The 22,880-nt window shown below is 40.7% G+C and overlaps 1 protein-coding gene across 1 annotated transcript in view; it reads left to right on the top strand.

Moving 5' to 3' along the window:
• The first annotated feature begins 4,267 nt into the window (after window positions 1-4,267).
• Window positions 4,268-22,880, top strand: part of dock8 (dedicator of cytokinesis 8) — an 84,063-nt gene continuing 65,450 nt past the window's right edge. The window contains 1 exon segment of the mRNA XM_031805928.1: window positions 4,268-4,449. Within this exon segment, the coding sequence (XP_031661788.1) occupies window positions 4,397-4,449 (53 nt within the window). The 5' untranslated portion in view covers window positions 4,268-4,396.

The following is a 22,880-nucleotide window of genomic DNA, read 5'->3' as shown; positions in this document are numbered from 1 at the left end:
TACTTTACCTTCTACACCGGTATTTGAATGTTTGGTTTGTTTAATGTACATTTTTATAGTTTACTTCGCTACTTGAGTCATCACTCTCCGCTCTTTCTCTCCGTGCCACCTTCCATACAGGAACGCATTTGATGGTCTACAACGAGACACTTGCGTTCAGTCTGCATGGTCAATGCAGCACATTGTTAGGGTTGCGTCAATTCGAATATGGTATCAGGATAAATATGACATTGAGTCACCGATTGTATACTATGTATTTTTTATTAGCTAAGCAATAAGTGGTAAATGCAATTTTCGTATATACGGGCTCTCTGTCCCACCTCGCAGGGCAAACAGAGAACTGACTTGTTCCTGACAAAGATATTATGAATATACTCTGACAGAGGTAGTTCCTGCTTCCGAGCCGGCCTGTCAGAGTAGAGACTGGGCGTGGTTTAGACTCACCCAGCCTATCGTTGATTGTTGGCGCAGAGGCTGGTCCCAGCCCCCTAAGTGCTTCAGCGGTCAGTTGTTGTAGCTGTGTAGAATATACAGTTATCAGGCACCTGGCTCCTGTTATCTAACAAAATACTTTGTTCTCGCAACACTACGTTCTGAATGTGCCCCCCCCCCCCCCCCCAACTCATTGCACAGTTCCTGTCTTCATGTCATTCTGTATTTTTCCATTATGAGAAAGGCCCATGGCACTGAAACTGTTAACAATGTCTCAAGTCAGCAATGTTGCATAACACATACATCCACACAAGCCAACAGCAGATAATATTCACTCACATATATGGTAACGGGCTATAGTGCATAACACAGAATCTCACAACATTCAACAATGTTGATTACAACAATGCTATTTTCACTTTGCTTATTATAAATCCACTAGCGTTCTATAATGACACTATTAGTTTGTGTTTCTTACATCAGCAAACAGCTAGTTTGTCTTTTCTTAGCAAGTTACCCTAAATCTTGTGAGCCGCTAATTGTTAGCCGCTAATAGCTAGCTAACTAATAAATGTACTGAGTAAGAGACGTAGCTAGCTAATACAGCCTGATAATTCCAGTGATGGTGTAGACCGAAATCATCATCTTGTTTGTGCAACAGTATCTTCTAAATCAAAGAGGAATATGCAAAGCAAGAATATGTTAGCTACAATCAGTAGCTAAGAGAAAACACGCAACGTAGCCAAACGCTTATAGGGTCCACTAGGAAACACTTTAGTTCCTATCCTGTCACAATAACTCCTCCCTGGCATTTTAATTCGTTGTCATCTCAAACAACACTGTATTCAAATTGCCCAATATTATATTCTAACTATAGAATTAGAATGGTCATTCTATTTTCATGATTCCAAAAGTTTTGCTCCAATTGGCAAGTCAAATCGCAATTGCAAAGTTTGGTTAAAAATATGTCCTAGATGCTTTGTCCATGTCGTGCAGCCCCATGTGGCAGTGTGAATATTCTCTCAATTGAGCAGCGGTGTAAAGTACTTAAGTAAAAATACTTTCAAGTACTACTTAATATTTTTTTTTTTGTATCTGTACTTTACTTTTTACTATTTTTCACTACTTTTACTTTACTACATTCCGATAGAAAATATTGTACTTTTTACTCCATGCATTTTCCCTGAAAACCTAAAAGTACTCGTTACATTTGTAATGCTTAGCAGGCCAGGAAAATGGTCTAATTCACACACTTGTCAAGAGAACATCCCTGGTCATCTACTGCCTCTGATCTGGAGAACTCACTCAACATAAATGCTTTGTTTGTAAATGATGATTGAGTGTTGGAGTGTCCTCCTGGCTCTCCGTAAGTAGAAAAACTAAACAAAAAACAAGAAACGGGTGCCATCTGTTTTCCTTAATATAAGGAATTTGAAATGATTTATACTTTTACTTTTGATACTTAAGTAAAACCAAATACTTTTAGACTTTTACTCAAATAGTATTTTACTGGGTGACTCACTTTTACTTGAGTAATTTTCTATTAACGTATCTTTACTTTTACTCAAGTATGACAAATGGATACTTTTTCCACCACTGCAATTTAGTGCAGGAAATGGAGAAATTATAAGTGCTGAAATTTGTTTGGATTGAAGTTGAATTGAACAGTATAAAACAATCAGAATGGAGAAAGACCCATTGAAATCACTAAGAATGTATGTGTTGCCACCCTCACTCACTACTCATAAAGCAAATGTAGAACTTTTTTGTTTAGTTAACTTAAAATACTGTCAAAAACCATCATTACCGTCCATATTTAAAAAAAATACTGTGATATAATATTTTGGCCATATTTTGGCCACAGCCCTAGCTATAGCCCTTGTTCATGACTCTCAGTTCCATTACATTATACATAAGAGTTATTGGACAAAAGCAGAACATTAACATGCATCCCTTGCAGTACGGTTTTGGAAGCATAAGGACCTTTTCTTTCATATCAGCGAGAAATAATAATAAAAAAAAGGTACAATTGATACACTCCTTTATAGGATTAGGGTTCCCACAAGGCCATATTTTCATGTTACAGAATTCTTTACGGAAAACAGACAGAAGACAGTCTGCATTTTCACAGGCAGCCCAATTCTGATATTTTTTTCCTACTAATTTGTCTTTTGACTAATCAGATCAGCTCTGAAACAGACCTGTTGTGATTGTGCAAAAGACCAATTAGTGGAAAAAATATCAGAAATGGTCTGCCTGTGTTAAACGCAGCCACAGTGGACTGACTACCTGTTCTAATTGGCTATCTGCATATTCTAACACTTGTGTGTAAAAAGAAACGGACGCCACAAACGTGTTGTCATTCAAAAATACTGTCAGCTGCAACTGTGCTAAAACAGGTTAAAACAGTGTACATTAAATGTGTATTTTGCTTTTGTGAAATGATTTTGAAGTGAGCTCTTACAGCCTTAGGTTGAATCTGGTATGTTTGGTCAAATTGCAAGCTGTCAACGTGGGACCGTTTAAAAAAAGTCCAGCAGTGCTGTAGTATAGAGAAGTCAGCTAGCTGGCTAACTCTGCTTCTAGGCTAGCTTGCTGACGCTGCCCATTCATGCATATATGAAATGTTAGCAGAGCAGCTAGCTAGAACATCGCGGCGTTTAAAACTGTCCCATCAATATGGCAACTGTCAGTCTGAAACAATTCAAGGCAATTCATTGAATTTACTTGATTTTAGCTTTAATTAGTAGGCGATTACTATTTCCATGTTGATGCTTTTGTCATGTGTTCCTTTCAATTTTGTACAACAATAGACAATCCGTCTGAGAAAATGATTGTTAGTTAAACAGTTCCGCAAGACCTACCGACATCTCCGAGACGTAGCTAGGTATTCGTTAAAAATAAGTATGAAAATACACACATCTAATCAATACTACGACTTAACTATCGGCTGAATATATCATGTCAACAGTATTGTCTGACGGTAGAGGGCGCACGCACCTAGCTATTCAATCACAGGCTATTGCCAAAGATTTGTATAACTAAACCAAGATAGACCACACCCCGTGGTTTCAAATGGGAACAAATGAGCCATAGTTGGCAGAACAAGCAAGGAGGTGGGCAGAGCCAAGCACAAGCTAACGAGATTCTATTGGCGCGTTCTTGCAAACATTTGCATATTTCCTTTAGGGAACGCCTGTAACGTGTGCGTGTGCACAAACTCAATTCACCTTTGCGTTCTGTCAACAAAAAATACCCCAGAAAACTGTACTGAGATCAGATGTTTCATCGATGAGAAAATGTGCAGAATGTCGGCTAAAATACAGCTCGTTCCGTCTTCTCCCATTGTCGACCGCTGGACTTCCTCTCACTACCATATTTGAAATTGAGTGGAAATGCCAAGCGGAAGCTTCACATTTATTCATCCGGTGAAATATCTGTATAATTGTTCTATTTGTGCTATAGGCTTCCGTTTTTTTTTTTTACAAACATATCCCCTCTGATGTAGTTCATCCTTTATACTTTTATATGAACCCCACCTAGTGAAGATCAAACTCCCGTCCAGTCTAACCCTCGAGGTGCGGAGCACATGCCACTGTCAACAAACGGCTTTTCAACAGTTGTGCTACTACACACATTTGGGACCATAACATATTACAAATAAATGGGTTTATGTCAATGTGGGGAGTCCAACACTTCTCTCACCCTCACCAGACTGCTTATTACGCAAACCCAAGGGCTTATCTAGCAGCGAGAGTGTGCGTGTCTGATCCTCTCACACTCTGCAGCCGGTGTCTGGCTGTTTAGGATGGGGAAGGTTTCAAATGCGGAAGTTTCCACCCATAACGCTGCCACCCCGAAGATGAGGCTTGCAATGACATCTGCGTTAGCAACGCGTTAGGAGAAGTTACCATTCCGCAGGGAAACTGTTGCTATACCTCCGCGGAACTGGAGTAAACTTCACATGGCGTCTCTGGCCAGCGCAGAGCGACGTGCGTTCGCTCTGAAGATCAACAGGTAATGTTCGTCTCTTTCACACACCTTTATGCCTTTTGCGTCAGGTTTGATTTGAGTGAGCTGTGTTACGCCAAAGGACGTTGAGTGGATTCCTTAACGGGCAGAGCTACATGTTGTGAATGTTTGTTAATACTGTAGGCTAGGCTACTCTATCATGGGTGGGTTGCTTTCCTTCAGTTAAACACTGAGATATTTGCTTTAGTAACTATCAATAATAATTCTCTATGAATAAAGATATTAAACATAATATTAAACAGGCTTTTGAGTATAATAAACCAATCACACATTTTATTATACCATCTTTAAAGTAGTAAACTAACAATAAAACCCTATTCTATCAACAGTAGAGCTTATATACTGTATTTCCCCCCCCAATGAACAAGAAAACATTCATATTTTCTGTCTACTTACAGCTCATTGAGTTGATGCAAACATATTTTTGTCTGCTTCATTTCCTCCTCATTTGGGTATGTTTCTATATCTGGTCTGTATTTGATCATTTCCCCTCTGCATGGTGTATATGAAGCCCATCTAGCAGCCCAGTCGGAGATGCTATAAATTAAGGGATGTAGTCATTGTTCCTGCTCTGACACATTGACCAGGTGCAGAGGAAGTAGTATATGTGAGACCATTGTGTGTCATGCCGTTTGGCCATTGATGAAACGAATACATATCTCCCATGGCCCTATGGACTACTATAACTTTACATTAAAAAAGGAGTAACTGTGGTGTGTATTGAGTAACCCATACCTCTTGCCGTTTCTGAACATTTTGTGTTGCATTCTAACATGTATCCAATATCCAAATCGCCAACCTAGACTGAACTATAAGTTATATTACACATTCATCGATGTGTATCCTGTCCATTTAGCTCAGTCACTCACCCCCTGCCTTCAGTATGCTGATGAGACCTACCATTTATTGGATTGTCAGTTTGATTGAAGTGGAGAAGATGGGGCAGCATCTCTTGTGTAATAGGGCTGAGGTCAGCTGCTGAAAGGCAGAGAGTATTTTATCTTGCTCCTTGAATGAACTGCTAAGCCAGCTAATTGTCTGTCTCTACAGCCTATATTGTCCACATGGGTTTTTGTTGCTGACCATAGCTGGTCACCAACCTATGAAAGTTCAGGATTGTGTGTGTGTGTTAGGGGTGCATGATATGTGGGAAAGAATGTAATAGCAAATTCTTTTTTTTACAAAATATTGCGATTTGATTGGCTATATAGGTAAAAAAAATAAAAAAATAACTAAACTTGGGTGAACTGTTGGAATCTTAGAAATATAATTAATTATTTTAAGAAGAGAGGTGGAAAGCAGCATTGTTCTAGTTTGGAATAATACACATTTTACCGAACAGAACCAGCCAGGTCACCTCTGATACAAGTCCGTATTTGACGTCCATCCATTTCTGAGGATGTCGGGAAAAACCGGCTGCTAGGGGCAAAAGGGAGCGCTGTTACCTTCAAGTAGGTTTCGTAACCATCTGCCTCTGATTCCAAAGGATGCATGTTTGAATCAAGTCATCGAAAGTTGTTTTTGATATTTTTGCTTTAAGCCTATCCTAAACCTTAACAATTACCTTGACCATTCAGAGTCAATGGCTAACCTTAGGAATAGACTTTACCTTGAAATACTTATGTACAAGCTCTTCCCAGTGATGCAGTGTTTCAAATAAAATAGAAACACAAGGAATAAAATAAAATACACAAGAATGGAGCTACAGTGCATTCGGAAAGTATTCAGACCCCTTGACCTTTTCCACATTTTGTTGCTTCACAGCCTTATTCTAAAATGTATTAAATATTTATTTCCCCCCTCATCAATCTACACACAATAACCCATAATGACAAAACATAAAGTTTTTATACATTTTTGCACATTTATTAAAAATGAAAAACGTAATCACCTTCACTCCAAAATAAAAAAATCACCTTTACTCAGTACTTTGGTGAAGCACCTTTGGCAGCGATTACAGCCTCGATTCTTCGTGGGTATAACACTACAAGCTTGGCACACCTGAATCTGGGGAGTAGTCTCCCATTCTTCTCTGATGATCCTCTCAAGCTCGGTCAGGTTGGATGGGGAGCGTCGCTGCACAGCTATTTTCAGGTCTCTCCAGAGATGTCTGATCGGGTTCAAGTCCGGGCTCTGGCTGGGCAACTCAAGGATGTTCAGAGACTTGTCCTGAAGCCACTCCTGTGTTGTCTTGGCTGTGTGCTAAGGGTTGTTGCCCTGTTGGAAGGTAAACCTTCGCCCCAGTCTGAGCTCCTGAGTGCTCTGGAGCAGGTTTTCATCAAGGATCTCTGTACTTTGCTCTGTTCATCTTTCCCTCGATCCTGACTAGTCTCCCAGTCCCTGCTGCTGAAAACATCCCCACAGCATGATGCTGCCACCACCATGCTTCACCTTAGGGATGGTGCCAGGTTTCCTCCAGACGTGAGGCTTGTCATTCAGGCCAAAGAGTTCACTCTTGGTTTCTCATGGTCTGAGTGTCCTTTAGGTGCCTTTTGGCAAACTCCAGGTGGTCTGTCATGTGCCTTTTTACTAAGGAGTGGCTTCTGTCTGGCCAATCTACCATAAAGGCCTGATTTGTTGGAGTGTTGCAGAGATGGCTGTCCTTCTGAAAGGTTCTCCCATTGCCACAGAGGAACTGTGGAGCTCTGTCACCTCCCTGACCAAGGCCCTTCTTCCCTGATTGCTCAGTTTGGCCGGGTGGCCAGCTCTAGGAAGAGTCTTGGTGGTTCTTCTTCCATTTAAGAATGATGGAGGCCACAGTGTTCTTGTGGACCTTCAATGATGCAGACATTTTTTGGTATCCTTCCCCAGATCTGTGTTTCGGAGCTGTACAGACAATTCCTTCAACCTCCATGTCTTGTTTTTTGCTCTGACATGTACTGTCAACTGTGGGACCTTATATAGACAGCTGTGTGCCTTTCCAAATCCCGTCCAATCAATTGAATTGACCACAGGTGGACTCCAATCAAGTTGTAGAAACATCTCAAGGATGATCAATGGAAACAGGATGCACCTGAGCTCAATTTCGAGTCTCATAGCAAAGGGTCTGAATACTTATGTAAACAAGGTATTTCTATTCATTTTTTTATACATTTGCAGAAATGTCTGGAACCTGTTTTCGCTTTGTCATTATGGGGTATTGTGTGTAGATTGAGGACGTTTAAAAAGGCTGTAACGCAACAAAATGTGGAAAAAGTGAAGGGGTCTGAATACTTTCCGAATGCGTTGTATATACAAGGAGTACCAGTACCAGATCATTGTGTAGAGGTTCAAGGTAGATGTGTACATGAAGGCAGGGTAATGTAACTAGGCATCAGGATAAATAATAATAAGAGGAAAATAAAGAACAGAGTAGCAGATGGCCTCAATTCCGCTAATACCAAAGAAAACCAAGACCCGAAGAGCCTTCTTATTATAGGCTCATTTCAATCATGTAGTTTCCAAAAAAGTGTTAAACAAATCCAAATGTATGTAATATTTGAGATTCTTCAAAGTAGATGGGTTACCTGAGGTGCATATGTTACTTTTTTGTTGCTGGATCTTTGGAGTTTTAACACATTTTGGGTCTGCCCAGAATTTTGTGTTCTCTAAGGTGGCCATTGGTCCGCGAATGAAAGGGAAAACCAACCAGGTTTTCTTTTATTAGTCTCGCCTCATTTATTTTCTCCTGTGGATTATATATGGTAGTTGGAATCCAATTGGAAGGTGTATTACCGCCACCAACTTCTAAATGCGTTTGAGCCACTCAGTTGTGTTGTGACAAGGGGGGTATACAGAAGATAGCAATATTTGGTGAATGACCAAGTCCATATTATGGCAACAGGAGCTCAAATAGGCAAAGAGAAACGACAGTCCATCATTACTTTAAGACATGAAGGTCAGTCAATCTGGAAAATGTCAAGAACTTTGAAAGTTTCTTCAAGTACGGTCGCAAAAACCATCAAGCGTTATGATGAAACTGGCTCTCGTGAGGACCACCGCAGGAAAGGAAGACCCAGAGTTCCCTCTGCTGCAGAGTATAAGTTCATTAGAGTTACTAGCCTCAGAAATCGCAGCCCAAATAAATGCTTCACAGAGTTCAAGTAACAGACACATCTCATCATCAACTTTTCAGAGGAGACTGTGTGAATCAGGCCTTCATGGTTGAATTGCTACAAAGAAACATCTACTAAAAGACACCAATAAGAAGAAGAGACTTGCATGGGCCAAGAAACACGAGCAATGGACATTAGACCGGTGGAAATTTGTCCTTTGGTCTGGAGTCCAAATTGGAGATTTTTGGTTCCAACCGCCATGTCTTTGTGAGACGCTGTGTGGGTGAACGGATGATCTCAGCATGTGCATTTCCCACCATAAAGCATGAAGGAGGAGGTGTTATGCTGTGGTGGGGCTTTGCTTGTGACATTGTCTGTGATTTATTTAGAATTGAAGGCACACTTAACCAGCATGGCTACCTGCAGCGATACACCATCCCATCTAGCTTGGGCTTAGTGGGACTATCATTTTGTTTTTCAACAGGACAATGACCCAACACACCTCCAGGCTGTGGGGTCAATGCAGATAGTTTGGGTACCATTAACAGACTATTTAGCAGTCCTATGGCTTGGGGGTAAAGCTGTCTCGGACTCTATTGGTCCAAGAGCTGATTCTCCGGTACCAATTTCAATATGAATTAGATTAATTATGCAGCCCTAGTGTGTGGGTGGGTGGTGGTTCACCCCTAACAACCGTAATCTGTCACTCACTGAGTTTGACACATTTCTGCAGTTGTGTGATGATGAAAAGCTATTGTTTACATTCTTGACGGACAATTTATCAGCCATTTGTATTTTTCCAAATGTGAACACGTTTCATACTCTGTAACGTTGAATGAAGTAGGCAGGCAGTTTGGAAGTAATATACAACAAATCCACTCAACCTTTTTTGGTTCTCCACTGTTCATCCAGTGCACTGTAGCATGTCACACATGCACGCAAACATACGCATGCAAAGATCAGCACATTCCTCTTTCTCTCTCAAGATGGAGTGAGAAGGAAATCCTGCTATTTGATACGGTTGTTTCACTTCTCTTTTCTGTTTTAAAACAGGAAATATTGGTTTCTTACCCAAGATAGAGGAGGAATTAAAGATACGTGCAAATATTTACTCTGTAGAAAGAATGTAAATGCTATCCTCTCTACTAAGGCAAATGTATAAATCAATTAAAATGTCAATGAAATATAGATGGTGTTCTTAGGTCTACACCTGATGTTGTCAGTTAAACTCTGCGAATAAGCATTATACTTTGAGTATAATAGGATAGTAGACCAGGTAGGATAGCAGACAAGTGTTGATTTGAGGCCCTCCTAAATGCTGGGTCTGGACCCTCTACGCGCTCAGGGCAGATTCCATCCTCCACTCTCTCTCCTTGGGGCATCATGGGAAAACTATCTTGCCAGCTATTTGATGTGTTTGTTTCTGTCTTATCCCCCCCTCCCAACCCTCTTCTGGACAGGAAGCTGAGCTCTGATGCCACTGATAGGACTGACTGGAACCCATTTAGTCTGCAGCTGGAAGCTACAGTATGTGGGACACAAAGGGGACATCTCAATAGTCTGAAGTAGTTTCCCATCTGCTCTCTTTCACCTGAATTGACTTTTTAAGGATCTGGATGGTTGAAAGACACTTCCTGGTGGGCAATGCATCAGGTATCTATATAGTTTCCTCCATGCCCATGTTTTCAGATTAGTGCAAATGAAGTAGAGAAGTCGAGGAGAGGAAGGTACTTCAGACTATTATTGAGATGCACCCAAAGGATCACCCAGCTCCAAAATAATGACTCAATGGTAATACCAGCGTGTGGGTGGTTGTAACATCGATCATGACCGGGCCCGTTGGCTGAATGAAAGGTTTAGCTATCTGATACCCCTGAGCCTGACAGCGTGAGCATAGCTGTGAGTGATAATAGCCTACAGTGAGGAATGCTACAGAATGATCCAGAAATGCTCAAAGGCACTACACACAAGTGCCGGCCTGCCACATAGTATGCAGCCTGGCAAAAAAAGACTGAGCTTTTTCCTGTCAGCAGAACTTTACCCTCAGGGCATTTCCATGTGAAAGGACTCATGAGCACCAACATCGGAAGTTCATAAGAGCATGTCAATTCTGTTGTCAAATGAAACCTAAGAGTCACATTTTTTGTTAAAATTAAAGCACACTGTATATTTTTTATCTATCTACCAGAGAAAGTATTTAAAAAAACACAATAATGTTGATGTAAAGACTCCTGCCAACTAGTACAGTACCAACACTTATATTTAGTTTTGGAGAAATGATTTGCCTTGTGGAAGTTTAAGAAACATTGCCCTGTGCCTTGAAAATCCGAAACCAAAAACCCCCCACATCTTTAACATTTACTGACTCCCCAAAGAAAAAGTAAATGTAACTCGGTACAATAGTTTGTCTGAGAAAATCTGTTCATTCTCTGGCACACTTAGTTGAAATCACAACAGCATGATATCAGTCCTGTCCACTGAGGAGCTATGGAGTTAACAGGGTAAATACACTTGCACTGTAAATTGTTATTTGGGTTCTGTGAAGCAAGACAGACGCTATATTTGACTGTTGCTGAGTTGACTATTGTGGAAAGGACATCATAGGTGGTTGAGTCCATTGCGTGTTTACAAAGATGTTGCCAACATTGACTCACTTTCTGGGTGTCTGATCTTCACTTTTAATAATATGTTATGGTGTAATAAGGTGTTAGGCTAGCTGTTTCAACACCTTTAAATACTGTTGTTGTTGACTTGGTTACAATTCCTCCTGTCAGCAAATAGAAAGGGAAGTCCTACCATTTTGGGAGAACATCAACAGCCTACCACACAGTGCCTTAAAGGGGCAATCTGCAGTTGTTACATCCATTTTTTTTTACTAATAAGCTTAGTTCGACTATCGTACCCCAACAAAGTATATGTAAACAAACCCTATAGCCTCAGTCTAAACATGCTTAGAACTATAATTTTGATATCATGGATGGTCAGTCCTTGGATCCATAGCTCTGTATGAATTTGAGTGGTTACATTTCTCCAGCCCCATCCTTCAGTTTTTTTTACTGAAACAGAGCCAGTGAGTATGCTATCTTATTGCTACAACTGCAGATTTCACTTTTTTGTTTCATTTCACATCACATGTGAGAGAAGAGAGAATTCAGGAACTCTTGTTGGAGGACAATGGATAATATGTGTGAAATGTATTGATCACATGTTTACTAACGCTGCAGATGTTTGCTTTAAAGCAGTATCCAAATCCATAGGATGATGTAGTGATCACAATATAATAGCCATATCTAGGAAAACCAAAGTTACAAAGGCTGAGCCTAATATAGTGTATAAGAGGTCATACAATATGTTTTGTAGTGATGATGTAAAGAATATTTGCTGGTCTGTTGTGTGTAATGAGGAGCAACCAGATGCTGCCCTTGACACATTTATGAAACTACATATTCCAGTTACCAATAAGCACGCACCAATTAAGAAAATGACTGTAAAAACTGTTAAATCCCCTTGGATTGATGAGGAATTGAACAATTGTACAGTTGAGAGGGATGAGGCAAAAGATATGGCAAATAAGTCTGGCAGCCCAACTGATTGGCAAACGTACTGCAAATTAAGAAATCATGTGACTAAACTAAATAAAAATAAACTACACTATGAAACAAAGATGATAAATTATATAAAGAGTGATGGTAAAAAGCTTTGGGGCACCTTAAATTAAATTTTGGGAAAAAAAAGCCAATTTGACTCATTTATTGAATCAGATGGCTCCTTCATTTATTGAATCAGATGGCTCCTTCATTTATTGAATCAGATGGCTCCTTCATTTATTGAATCAGATGGCTCATTCCTCACAAAGCCCACTGATATTGCAAACTACTTTAATGACTTTTTCATTGGCAAGATAAGCAAACTTAGGGATGACATGCCAGCAACAAACGCTGACGCAACACATCCAAGTATATCGGACCAAATTATGAAAGACAAAAATTGTACTTTTGAATTCTGTAAAGTCAGTGTGGAAGAGGTGAAAAAATAGTTGTTTATCAACAATGACAAGCCACCAGGGTCTGAGAATCTAGATGGAAAATTACTGAGGATAATAGAAGATGATATTAACACTCCTATTTGCCACATATTCAATTTAAGCCACCTAGAGAGCCTGTGCCCTCAGGCCTGGAGGGAAGCTAAAGTCATTCCGCTACCCAAGAATAGTAAAGCCCCCTTTACTGGCTCAAATAGCCAACCAGTCAGCCTGTTACCAACCCTTAGTAAACTTCTGGAAAAGATTGTGTTTGATCAGATACAATGCTATTTAACAGTAAACATATTGACAACAGAATTTCAGCATTCTTATAGGGAAGGACACTCAACAAGCACAGCACTTACACAAATGACTGATGATTGGCTGAGAGAAATTGATGATAAAATGATTGGTGGATGTGTTGTTAGACTTCAGTGCAGATTTTGACATGATTGATCATAGTCTGCTGCTGGAAAAACGTATGTGTTATGGCTTTACACCACCTGCTATAAAGTGGATAATGAGTTACTTGTCTAACAGAACACAGAGGATGTTCTTTAATGGTAGCCTATCAAATATAATCCAGTTAGAATCTGGAATTCCCCAGGGTAGCTGTTTAGACCCCATGCTTTTTTCCATTTTTACTAACGACATGCCACTGACTTTGAGTAAAGCCAGAATTTCTATGTATGTGGAATACTCAACGCTATACACGTCAGCTACTACAGCGACTGAAATGACTACAAAACTCAACAAAGAGCTGGTCTTAGTTTCAGAGTGGGTGGCAGGGAATAAGTTAGCCCTAAATATTTCTAAATCTAAAAGCATTGTATTTTGAACAAAACACTCACTAAACCCTCAACCTCAACTAAATCTTGTAATAAATCATGTGGAAATTGAGCAAGTTGAGATGACTAAACTGCTTGGAGTAACACTAGATTGTAAACTGTCATGGTCAAAACATATTGATGCAGTAGTAGCTAAGATGGGGAGAAGTCTGTCTATAATAAATGATGCTTTGCCTTCTTAACAACACTACCAACAAGTCAGGTCCTACAGGCCCTAGATTTGTCGCATCTGGACTACTGTTCAGTCGTGTGGTCAGGTGCCACAAAAAAGGACTTAAGAAAACTGCAATTAGCTCAGAACAGGGCAGCACGGCTGGTCCTTGGATGTACATAGAGAGCTAATATTAATAATATGCATGTCAATCTGTCCTGGCTGAAAATAGAGGAGAGATTGACTTGTTCGTTATTGACATGTTGAATGCACATGGATTTAGTACTGTTGATATGTGTTAGTGGTGGAGTAGGGGCCTAAGGGCACACAGTGTGTTGTGAAATCTGTGAATGTATTGTAATGTTTTAAAATGGTATAAATTGCCTTAATTTTGCTGGACCCCAGGAAGAGTAGCTGCTGCTTTGGCAGCAGTCATTAATTTCAATGGGGATGTCCACAACGGAGTGGCATCGCAATGCCCCCTTGCGTCCATGGCTCCGTTGCGAAACACATGCCGCCTACTTGCGTGTAGGCAGTCATTGTAAGTAAGAATTTGTTCTTAACTGACTTTCCTAGTTAAATAAAGTCTTTAAATAAAATCTTTAAATTTTTCTAAACTCTGCGTTGTCTTCAGTCTGGTGAGATTCTGTCAATAGAACCTAACCACAGAACAAGATGAAAATAATTATGTTTTTTGGCGATGGCTTTATGGGATAGCTAGCAACTTATAAACAATATAATATATGCCATTTAGCAGACGCTTTCATCCAGCAAACAGTTAACCTATCCTGTTAATGAGTATTTTAATAGTAATGTTGAATAATTCAACATTGGCTGTTAAGCCAATTATATTATATGACTGCAGTGAATGATATGTTTACATTTTGGTGATAATTATTAGGTGTAGGAGCTACAGTTACTTCAACCTAGCTTTTAGCTAGCTAGTTAATGCTCTGTGTAAACTAGATTAACTTGCAAGAAACTAAAATAAAAATGTTTCTCCTGTCTTGAATGAAAAGGTGATATTTTGCAATTTCTCAAAATAAATGCGATCTCTGTCCAGAGACAGGCTCTCCTCTGTCTTGCGTAACAAACACTAGGCCTACACTTGTCCAACCAGTAAGACTGCGTGAAAAGGACGTTATGACCAACGGAATTTCGTCCATTTGTGTACGAGGCTTTAGGCTGTCTCTGGGGTTTACAATACAATAAATGAAGGAAGCATTTATGTATTACAAAATGTGCTACTATTGGTCCGATTTTTGCAACTAATATACCAATCACGTCATGTTTTGTGTTGTATTCTAATTGTGATTGGTCTATTAACCTTAGATGCCATTTTGAATCTAAAATACTATTTTTCTAATCTATAACAAAATGATGAAGGCAAAGGGCCAAAAACATTGTTTTACTGTTAACACAAAAGAAGCACTTGTTGCTGATTGTTCTCTTCACTTCATTTTTCTCTGTCATGATGGTTGGGCCTTTACAATGCAGACCGTTCAAATGGTATGACTCATATTAGCAGAGTGACATTTTGTATTTCTATCGTGGATTCGCGGGTCACATCATTTCATAAACCTTTTCGTGGGCCATTTTAAAGTCTGCTACTTGCGGCCGCTAACTATTGGTTAATAACAAACAACCTTGTCCAGTCATGTTAGAGCTGGCAAACAACCAGTAGGGTTTAAGATTACACTGGAAGAAAGGAAAGGAGCTGTGTTTTTGTTTTCCACTCCTGCTACTAAATGTTAGGTTTTATTTAACCTTAGCAGTAATTGTACAAAACTACAGTAGAAGATACAGTATGTACGCATGATGAGTTGATTTGGATACTGTACAACATATACTGTACAAGCATTGCAATCATGGCTTTGTTTATACAATGGGCTTATTTTGATTCCAGCCGTAGCGTCTTCACTCCAAGCTGTATGTTTACAGTTTGTCTTATACATATATTCGACCAACCCATGGAACATCCAGTTCAGACATTCCTTAGACGTTCATAAAGGTGCGGCGAATACCAGAGGTAGTCTTAGAATGGCCCTTGTACTCTTCAGTATACGCAACTCTCCTGGCGAACAGCAGTGGTGTTATCAGTGTTTTATGCCATGCCTCCTCCTGCATAGTTTACCTTAATAACAGTTTTCTAATTTGAGTGAATTATCCCTTTTTTAACAGGAGCTCGCTCTCTTGCTTTCTCGCATGCTCTCTCTCTCTCTCTCACATACTGCCAAGTCTCATTCCATGGGGTCACTGAGCCTGTTAGGAGGAACTGCAACCACATGGCTCTGAAGGTCATGACCTGGGCGGGATGCAGGCAGTTGGGAGGAGAGTAGCATGCAAATGAACACAAAGCAAAGTCCAACAAGTTAGAGCCACAGCCCAGAGCCACATACACCATACAATGTGGTAAACACATCACATTTTGTCCAAATTCACACTTAAGCCACAAGAGGTAAGTTGACAAAATGGTATGGGAGGATAACTATAAACTGTGCTAGACTGACGTAAAACTACCGCCTCAGAATTTCTGTTGGCTAGCAACACATGATAGTCCTGGGGTTGAGATGCCCACATAATTCTGTTGGTTGGGGAAGGGGCGGAGGTGATCGTTTAGTTGCAGATCAGAGCTATCCTAAACAATGGCCACAGTGAGTTAATGAACACAGAGCAGTAGCACATGAACAGCATGGGGACTGGGGGAGAGTCAGGGCCACTGACCCATTTGGCAGTGCCCCTCAAAGATTCCCAACTCCAAGTTTTAATGTCACATGCACAAGTACAGTGAAATGCCTTTCTTGCAAACTCAAAACCCAACAATGCAGTAATCAATAACAATGCATTACTAGAAAAAAAACATGAGATATAAGAAGAAAAATGAAGAACACAATAGGTAGGTAAGCAAGCATACTATATACAGGGTCAGTTCCAATACCATATATACAATGTGCAGGGATACTGGAGTGATGGAAGTATACTGAACAAAAATAGAAGCTCAACATGTAAAGTGTTGGTCCCATGTTTCATAAGCTGGAATAAAAGATCCCAGAAATGTTCCATATGCACAAAAAGCGTATTACTCTAAAATGTTGTGCACAAATTTGTTTACATCCCTGTTAGTGTGCATTTATCATTTGTCAAGATAATCCATCCACCTGACCAGTGTGGCATATCAAGAAGCTGATTAAACAGCATGATCATTACACCGGTGCAGTTTGTGCTGTGAACAATAAAAGGCCATCATTGATTTTGCCCAAATAGGTCTGGCATATTCCCATGTTCAAGAAGCTTTCTGTTTTGATTGGGTTATTTTGCCCCAAAAACTTTAGGCCTACCTATAGAAAAGGAGAAAAAAAAAAAACCTTTGCATCTCTGCCCAGCCTGTCAAGAAGGGCCAATAGGATGTTGAGCCTGCTCTCCAGGCACCATTTGAAGCCAGAGACTGTTTAAAAAAATGTATTCTAAAAATAAATTAAAAGGCAGTAATAAGTAATTTCATTTACATTTTATTCTAAGTCACAGCCTATATGCAAAATGTATAGACTATAATGATTTAATACAACAACATGTTTAAATGTTGAGCGCTTTGTCGGATCCAAGATGGCGTAGCAGTGCAGACGTGGTTTGTATTTTTTGTGTTTGAAAATAAATGTAAAAATATATTTTTCTTTTCTATTTTAAAATTGAAAATACAGTGCCTTGCGAAAGTATTCGGCCCCCTTGAACTTTGCGACTTTTTGCCACATTTCAGGCTTCAAACATAAAGATATAAAACTGTATTTTTTTGTGAAGAATCAACAACAAGTGGGACACAATCATGAAGTGGAACGACATTTATTGGATATTTCAAACTTTTTTAACAAATCAAAAACTGAAAAATTGGGCGTGCTAAATTATTCAGCCCCTTTACTTTCAGTGCAGCAAACTCTCTCCAGAAGTTCAGTGAGGATCTCTGAATGATCCAATGTTGACCTAAATGACTAATGATGATAAATACAATCCACCTGTGTGTAATCAAGTCTCCGTATAAATGCACCTGCACTGTGATAGTCTCAGAGGTCCGTTAAAAGTTCAGAGAGCATCATGAAGAACAAGGAACACACCAGGCAGGTCCGAGATACTGTTGTGAAGAAGTTTAAAGCCGGATTTGGATACAAAAAGATTTCCCAAGCTTTAAACATCCCAAGGAGCACTGTGCAAGCGATAATATTGAAATGGAAGGAGTATCAGACCACTGCAAATCTACCAAGACCTGGCCGTCCCTCTAAACTTTCAGCTCATACAAGGAGAAGACTGATCAGAGATGCAGCCAAGAGGCCCATGATCACTCTGGATGAACTGCAGAGATCTACAGCTGAGGTGGGAGACTCTGTCCATAGGACAACAATCAGTCGTATATTGCACAAATCTGGCCTTTATGGAAGAGTGGCAAGAAGAAAGCCATTTCTTAAAGATATCCATAAAAAGTGTTGTTTAATGTTTGCCACAAGCCACCTGGGAGACACACCAAACATGTGGAAGAAGGTGCTCTGGTCAGATGAAACCAAAATTGAACTTTTTGGCAACAATGCAAAACGTTATGTTTGGCGTAAAAGCAACACAGCTCATCACCCTGAACACACCATCCCCACTGTCAAACATGGTGGTGGCAGCATCATGGTTTGGGCCTGCTTTTCTTCAGCAGGGACAGGGAAGATGGTTAAAATTGATGGGAAGATGGATGGAGCCAAATACAGGACCATTCTGGAAGAAAACCTGATGGAGTCTGCAAAAGACCTGAGACTGGGACGGAGATTTGTCTTCCAACAAGACAATGATCCAAAACATAAAGCAAAATCTACAATGGAATGGTTCAAAAATAAACATATCCAGGTGTTAGAATGGCCAAGTCAAAGTCCAGACCTGAATCCAATCGAGAATCTGTGGAAAGAACTGAAAACTGCTGTTCACAAATGCTCTCCATCCAACCTCACTGAGCTCGAGCTCATTTTGAAAAAATGTCAGTCTCTCGATGTGCAACACTGATAGAGACATACCCCAAGTGACTTACAGCTGTAATCGCAGCAAAAGGTGGCGCTACAAAGTATTAACTTAAGGGGGCTGAATAATTTTGCACGCCCAATTTTTGTAAAAAAAGTTTGAAATATCCAATAAATGTCGTTCCACTTCATGATTGTGTCCCACTTGTTGATTCTTCACAAAAAAATATAGTTTTATATCTTTATGTTTGAAGCCTGAAATGTGGCAAAGGTCGCAAAGTTCAAGGGGGCCGAATACTTTCGCAAGGCACTGTACCTTCTGGTAACCCGCCTCACCCAATGTCACACGGATCCACCATTTCTTTAGACCTTATAGCCAGAACCTCCATTAGCTACTAGCTATTTAGACATTGTTAGCCACTGCTAGTGGCCTTTCCTTCTGCACAGACACCAGCCGTTTTCTTTTTTTTAGGCTGGATAATACTTGCCAGCATCGGACTGCTTTCTTCACTACAACGCCGGATTCCTGCCGTAAACCCTGGACCATTATTCCTGATGGCTAGCTGCCACTGAGTGTCCCAGCCCCGAAGCTAGCCCTGAGCCAGGCCAACCCCCCGGCCTACTCTATGATCACCCGGATACTCAGCCGATGCCTCCCGGACTCTACCCCAACACGGCTAGAATCCACCACTCCACCGGATCCTTGCCGTAAGCTCTGGACCTTTGCATCGGATCATCGCTGCTAGCTAGCTGCTACCGAGTGGCTATAGTGGCTAACGCCCCTGCCCCAAAGCTAGCACCAGTTAGCCGCGAGCCAGGCACATCTCCCGGCTAGCAAACAAAATTACTACAACTACAATTACCTCTCCCGCCATCTGGTCTCGACCCTTTGTTGACACGGCGCCCCGCCTGTACCACCACTACTGGTCCGCCGACTTAACTCCATCCGCTGTGCCCTCAACCGGCCTTTGCCGGACGTCGGAGCAGACGCTTCTACTTACCTCGGCCTGCTAACTTTAAACGCTGTGTCTCCCGCGTGCTAGCTTAGTAACGACTACCCAGCGGCTTCCTTGTTCCATCTATTGCTGTTCACTGGACCCTATGATCACTTGGCTACATAGCTGATGCCTGCTGGACTGTTCATTAATCACTGTACTCCATTTTGTTTATTTTTTGTTTATCTGTCGGCCCCAACTCAAGTAGTTAAACGACCCTCTCTGCCCATTCATTGCCATTTTACCTGTTGTTGTTGTCTTACCCATTGTCTAAGCTAGCTCTCCCAATCAACACCTGTGATTTCTTTATGCCTCACTTTATGTCTCTCTAAAATGTCAATATGCCTTGTACACTGTTGTTTAGGATAGTTATTATTGTCTTAGTTTACTGCGGAGCCCCTAGTCCCACTCAACATGCCTCAGATACCTCCTTTGTCCCACCTCCCACACATGTGGTGACCTCACCCAGCATAACCAGCCTGTCCAGAGATGCAACCTCTCTTATCACTCGGTGCCTGGGTTTACCTCCACTGTACCCGCATCCCACTGTCGTGTCTTCGGCTATGCCGGATTAAGTTATATGACATGCTATTCTATAAGACCATTTCTCTGTAATTAATATTACCTGATTAAGATAATCAGGTAGATGATTAACTAGAGAGTCAGGGCACCACGAAATAATGTTTATAGAGCGGTTATCTTCCGAATAAACTCTTAGAGACCTGGTAATCTTTAGTAGTAGCTTCAATAGCAGTCAATATTTAATCGTCACCTTGTTAAGTCTCATCTGAAAGTGGTAAATTCTTGGTTATCTTCACGAACCCTGGCTAACCAGTTGTAATCTGCTAGGATACTTGGTTTTCTTCCCTTGACATGTGCGCTTGTGTAAGCATAAGCTCACATGCACAACGGATCATCCAATTAGGATTTATGCTAGGATCCGAGCAAAATACCAGCCTTAGTAAAGTTGAACATTTATTTTAGGCCTTTGACTCTACAGCTACAGTACTCACCAGTTTTCTTCCCAGAAGTCCATAGGTCATCCCTGTTGACTGCCCAAAACTAGTGCCTTACAGCTACAGACTTATCACGTAGTTATCAATTTAGGATAGTATCCTAAGCAACACCCCACAAATTAGGAAAGCCCTAGATATGACATTAGACAATGCCATGATAGGGTCATTTTGCTAAGACCATGGATGTAGATAGAGTACAGTCCAATTAGATGATCAAGGTGGCATAGCTACGTTTTGTTTTGTTTATGCTTTCATTTCAGTTTGTTTCGTTTTATTCGGCACGTAGAAAGTGATAGAGCCATAAACAACTCCCCCATGCAATCATCAGTTAGTGCCACAACGCCGCTCATTTGGGAGGAAATGTAATGATATATTTCATGAGTGTGTGTGCGTTGTTAATATCTGCCTAAGTTATTGCCCAGATCTTCCAGTCTCGTACTCTGTTCCGAGTACTTTAGGGCAACAGTCCTATGTTAAAATGGCTCAGATAATAAGCTTTTCCAAGGACGTGTAGACTTGAGGTCCCCATGTTGAAAGGACAAAGACCACCTACAGAACTAAGCCAACCTTAGGTTCTCTAACAAAATTAGCATCAAATTTCAATGTGAAGGTGACGACCTACACACCAGAAGGATGAATTTCGACGATACCAGCCAGAATATAGCATGAGCTTAAAGTATGGCAACTTGGTATGAACTTTGGACTCTTATTCACTAAAGAAGTGATACCTCCTAGCCGTCGCGTTAGCGCAGCAACTGTAGACGTGGGCTAGGACAGGACGGACAGAGTATTTGTTCTACCACACAACAACGGTACTACCAAGTATTTATTCTACCATCAGAGATCCATACTGGACAAACCGGCCTTCCATCGACGACCAATCTACTGAAGCGCAGCTCAGAGTAAATATTTATTGCATCCTCCTTTTCCAAATGGGCTGGAATTTAGAATGCATAAGATACTGTATTTACGATAGCATAGCTTCTCCCTTTGTTACTCAGTCTTCCCGCTCTTTCACTTAAAACCCCCCTTTTCTTTGTGTAACCAGCCGTTATATCGGCTCAGTTCACCAGGTCCATCAATGTATGATTTATTCTGTGTATATGTAATCCTGTGTGATTAGTTAGGTATTTAGTAATCAAATAATAAAACCACATTTTGTATTGCTGATTCAACTTGTTAGCCAGGGTTCGTGAAGATATCTGAAAGTGGTAAATTCTTGGTTGAGAGTAAACAAGGTGACGATTAAATATTGACTGCTATTGATGTAAAAGATTACCAGGTCTTTGAGTTTATTCAGAAGATAACAGCTCTATAAACATTATTTTGCGGTGCCCCGACTTTCTAGTTATTTGTTTACCTGATTAGCTTAATCGGGTAATATTAATTACAGAGAAATGATTTTATAGAATAGCATGTCATATCACTTAATCCGGCATTGCCAAAGACACGACACCACCATACCCGTCTGTACATTATGCCCTGAATCTACAGAAATCTGCTCCTTTTGTTCTCTGTCCCCAACGCACTAGACGACCAGTTTTGATAGCCTTTAGCTGTACCCTCATCCTACACCTCTGTTCCTCGGGTGATGTGGAGATTAACCCAGGCCCTGCGTGTCCCCAGGCACTCATTTGTTGACTTCTGTAACTGAAAAAGCCTTAGTTTCATGCATGTTAACATCAGAAGCATCCTCTCTAAGTTTGTTTTACTAATTGCTTTAGCACACTCTGCCAACCCTGATGTCCTTGCCGTGTCTGAATCCTGGTGTAGGAAGGCCACCAAAAATTCTGAGATTTACATACCCAACTACAACATTTTCCGTCAAGATAGAACTGTCAAAGGGGGAGGAGTTAGCCTGCAAAGTTCTGTCATACTGTCCAGGTCAATGCCCAAACAGTCGAGCTTCTAATTAAAAAAATGAATCTGTCCAGAAACAAGTCTCTCACTGTTGCCGCCTGTTATAGACCCCCCTCAGCTCCCAGCTGTGCTCTGGACACCATATGTGAATTGATTGGCCACCATCTATCAGATTTTGTTCTGTTAGGTGACCTAAACTGGGATATGCTTAACACCCCGGCAGTCCTACAATCAATACAACTAGATGCCCTCAATCTCACAGAAGTTATCAAGGAACCCACCAGGTACAACCCTAAATCCGTAAACATGGGCACCCTCATAGATATTATCCTGACCAACTTCCCCTCCAAATACACCTTTGCTGTTTTCAATCAGGATCTCAGCGATCACTGCCTCATTGCCTCTATCCGCTATGGGTCCGCAGTCAAACGACCACCCCTCATCACTGTCAAACGCTCCCTAAAACACTTCAATACGCAACTTTTCAGTGAAGTCAGGAACCAATACAC

The sequence above is a fragment of the Oncorhynchus kisutch genome, linkage group LG3 (genome assembly GCF_002021735.2).
Source record: "Oncorhynchus kisutch isolate 150728-3 linkage group LG3, Okis_V2, whole genome shotgun sequence".
Taxonomy (NCBI): domain Eukaryota; kingdom Metazoa; phylum Chordata; class Actinopteri; order Salmoniformes; family Salmonidae; genus Oncorhynchus; species Oncorhynchus kisutch.
This window is presented reverse-complemented; position numbering and strand designations above follow the sequence as displayed.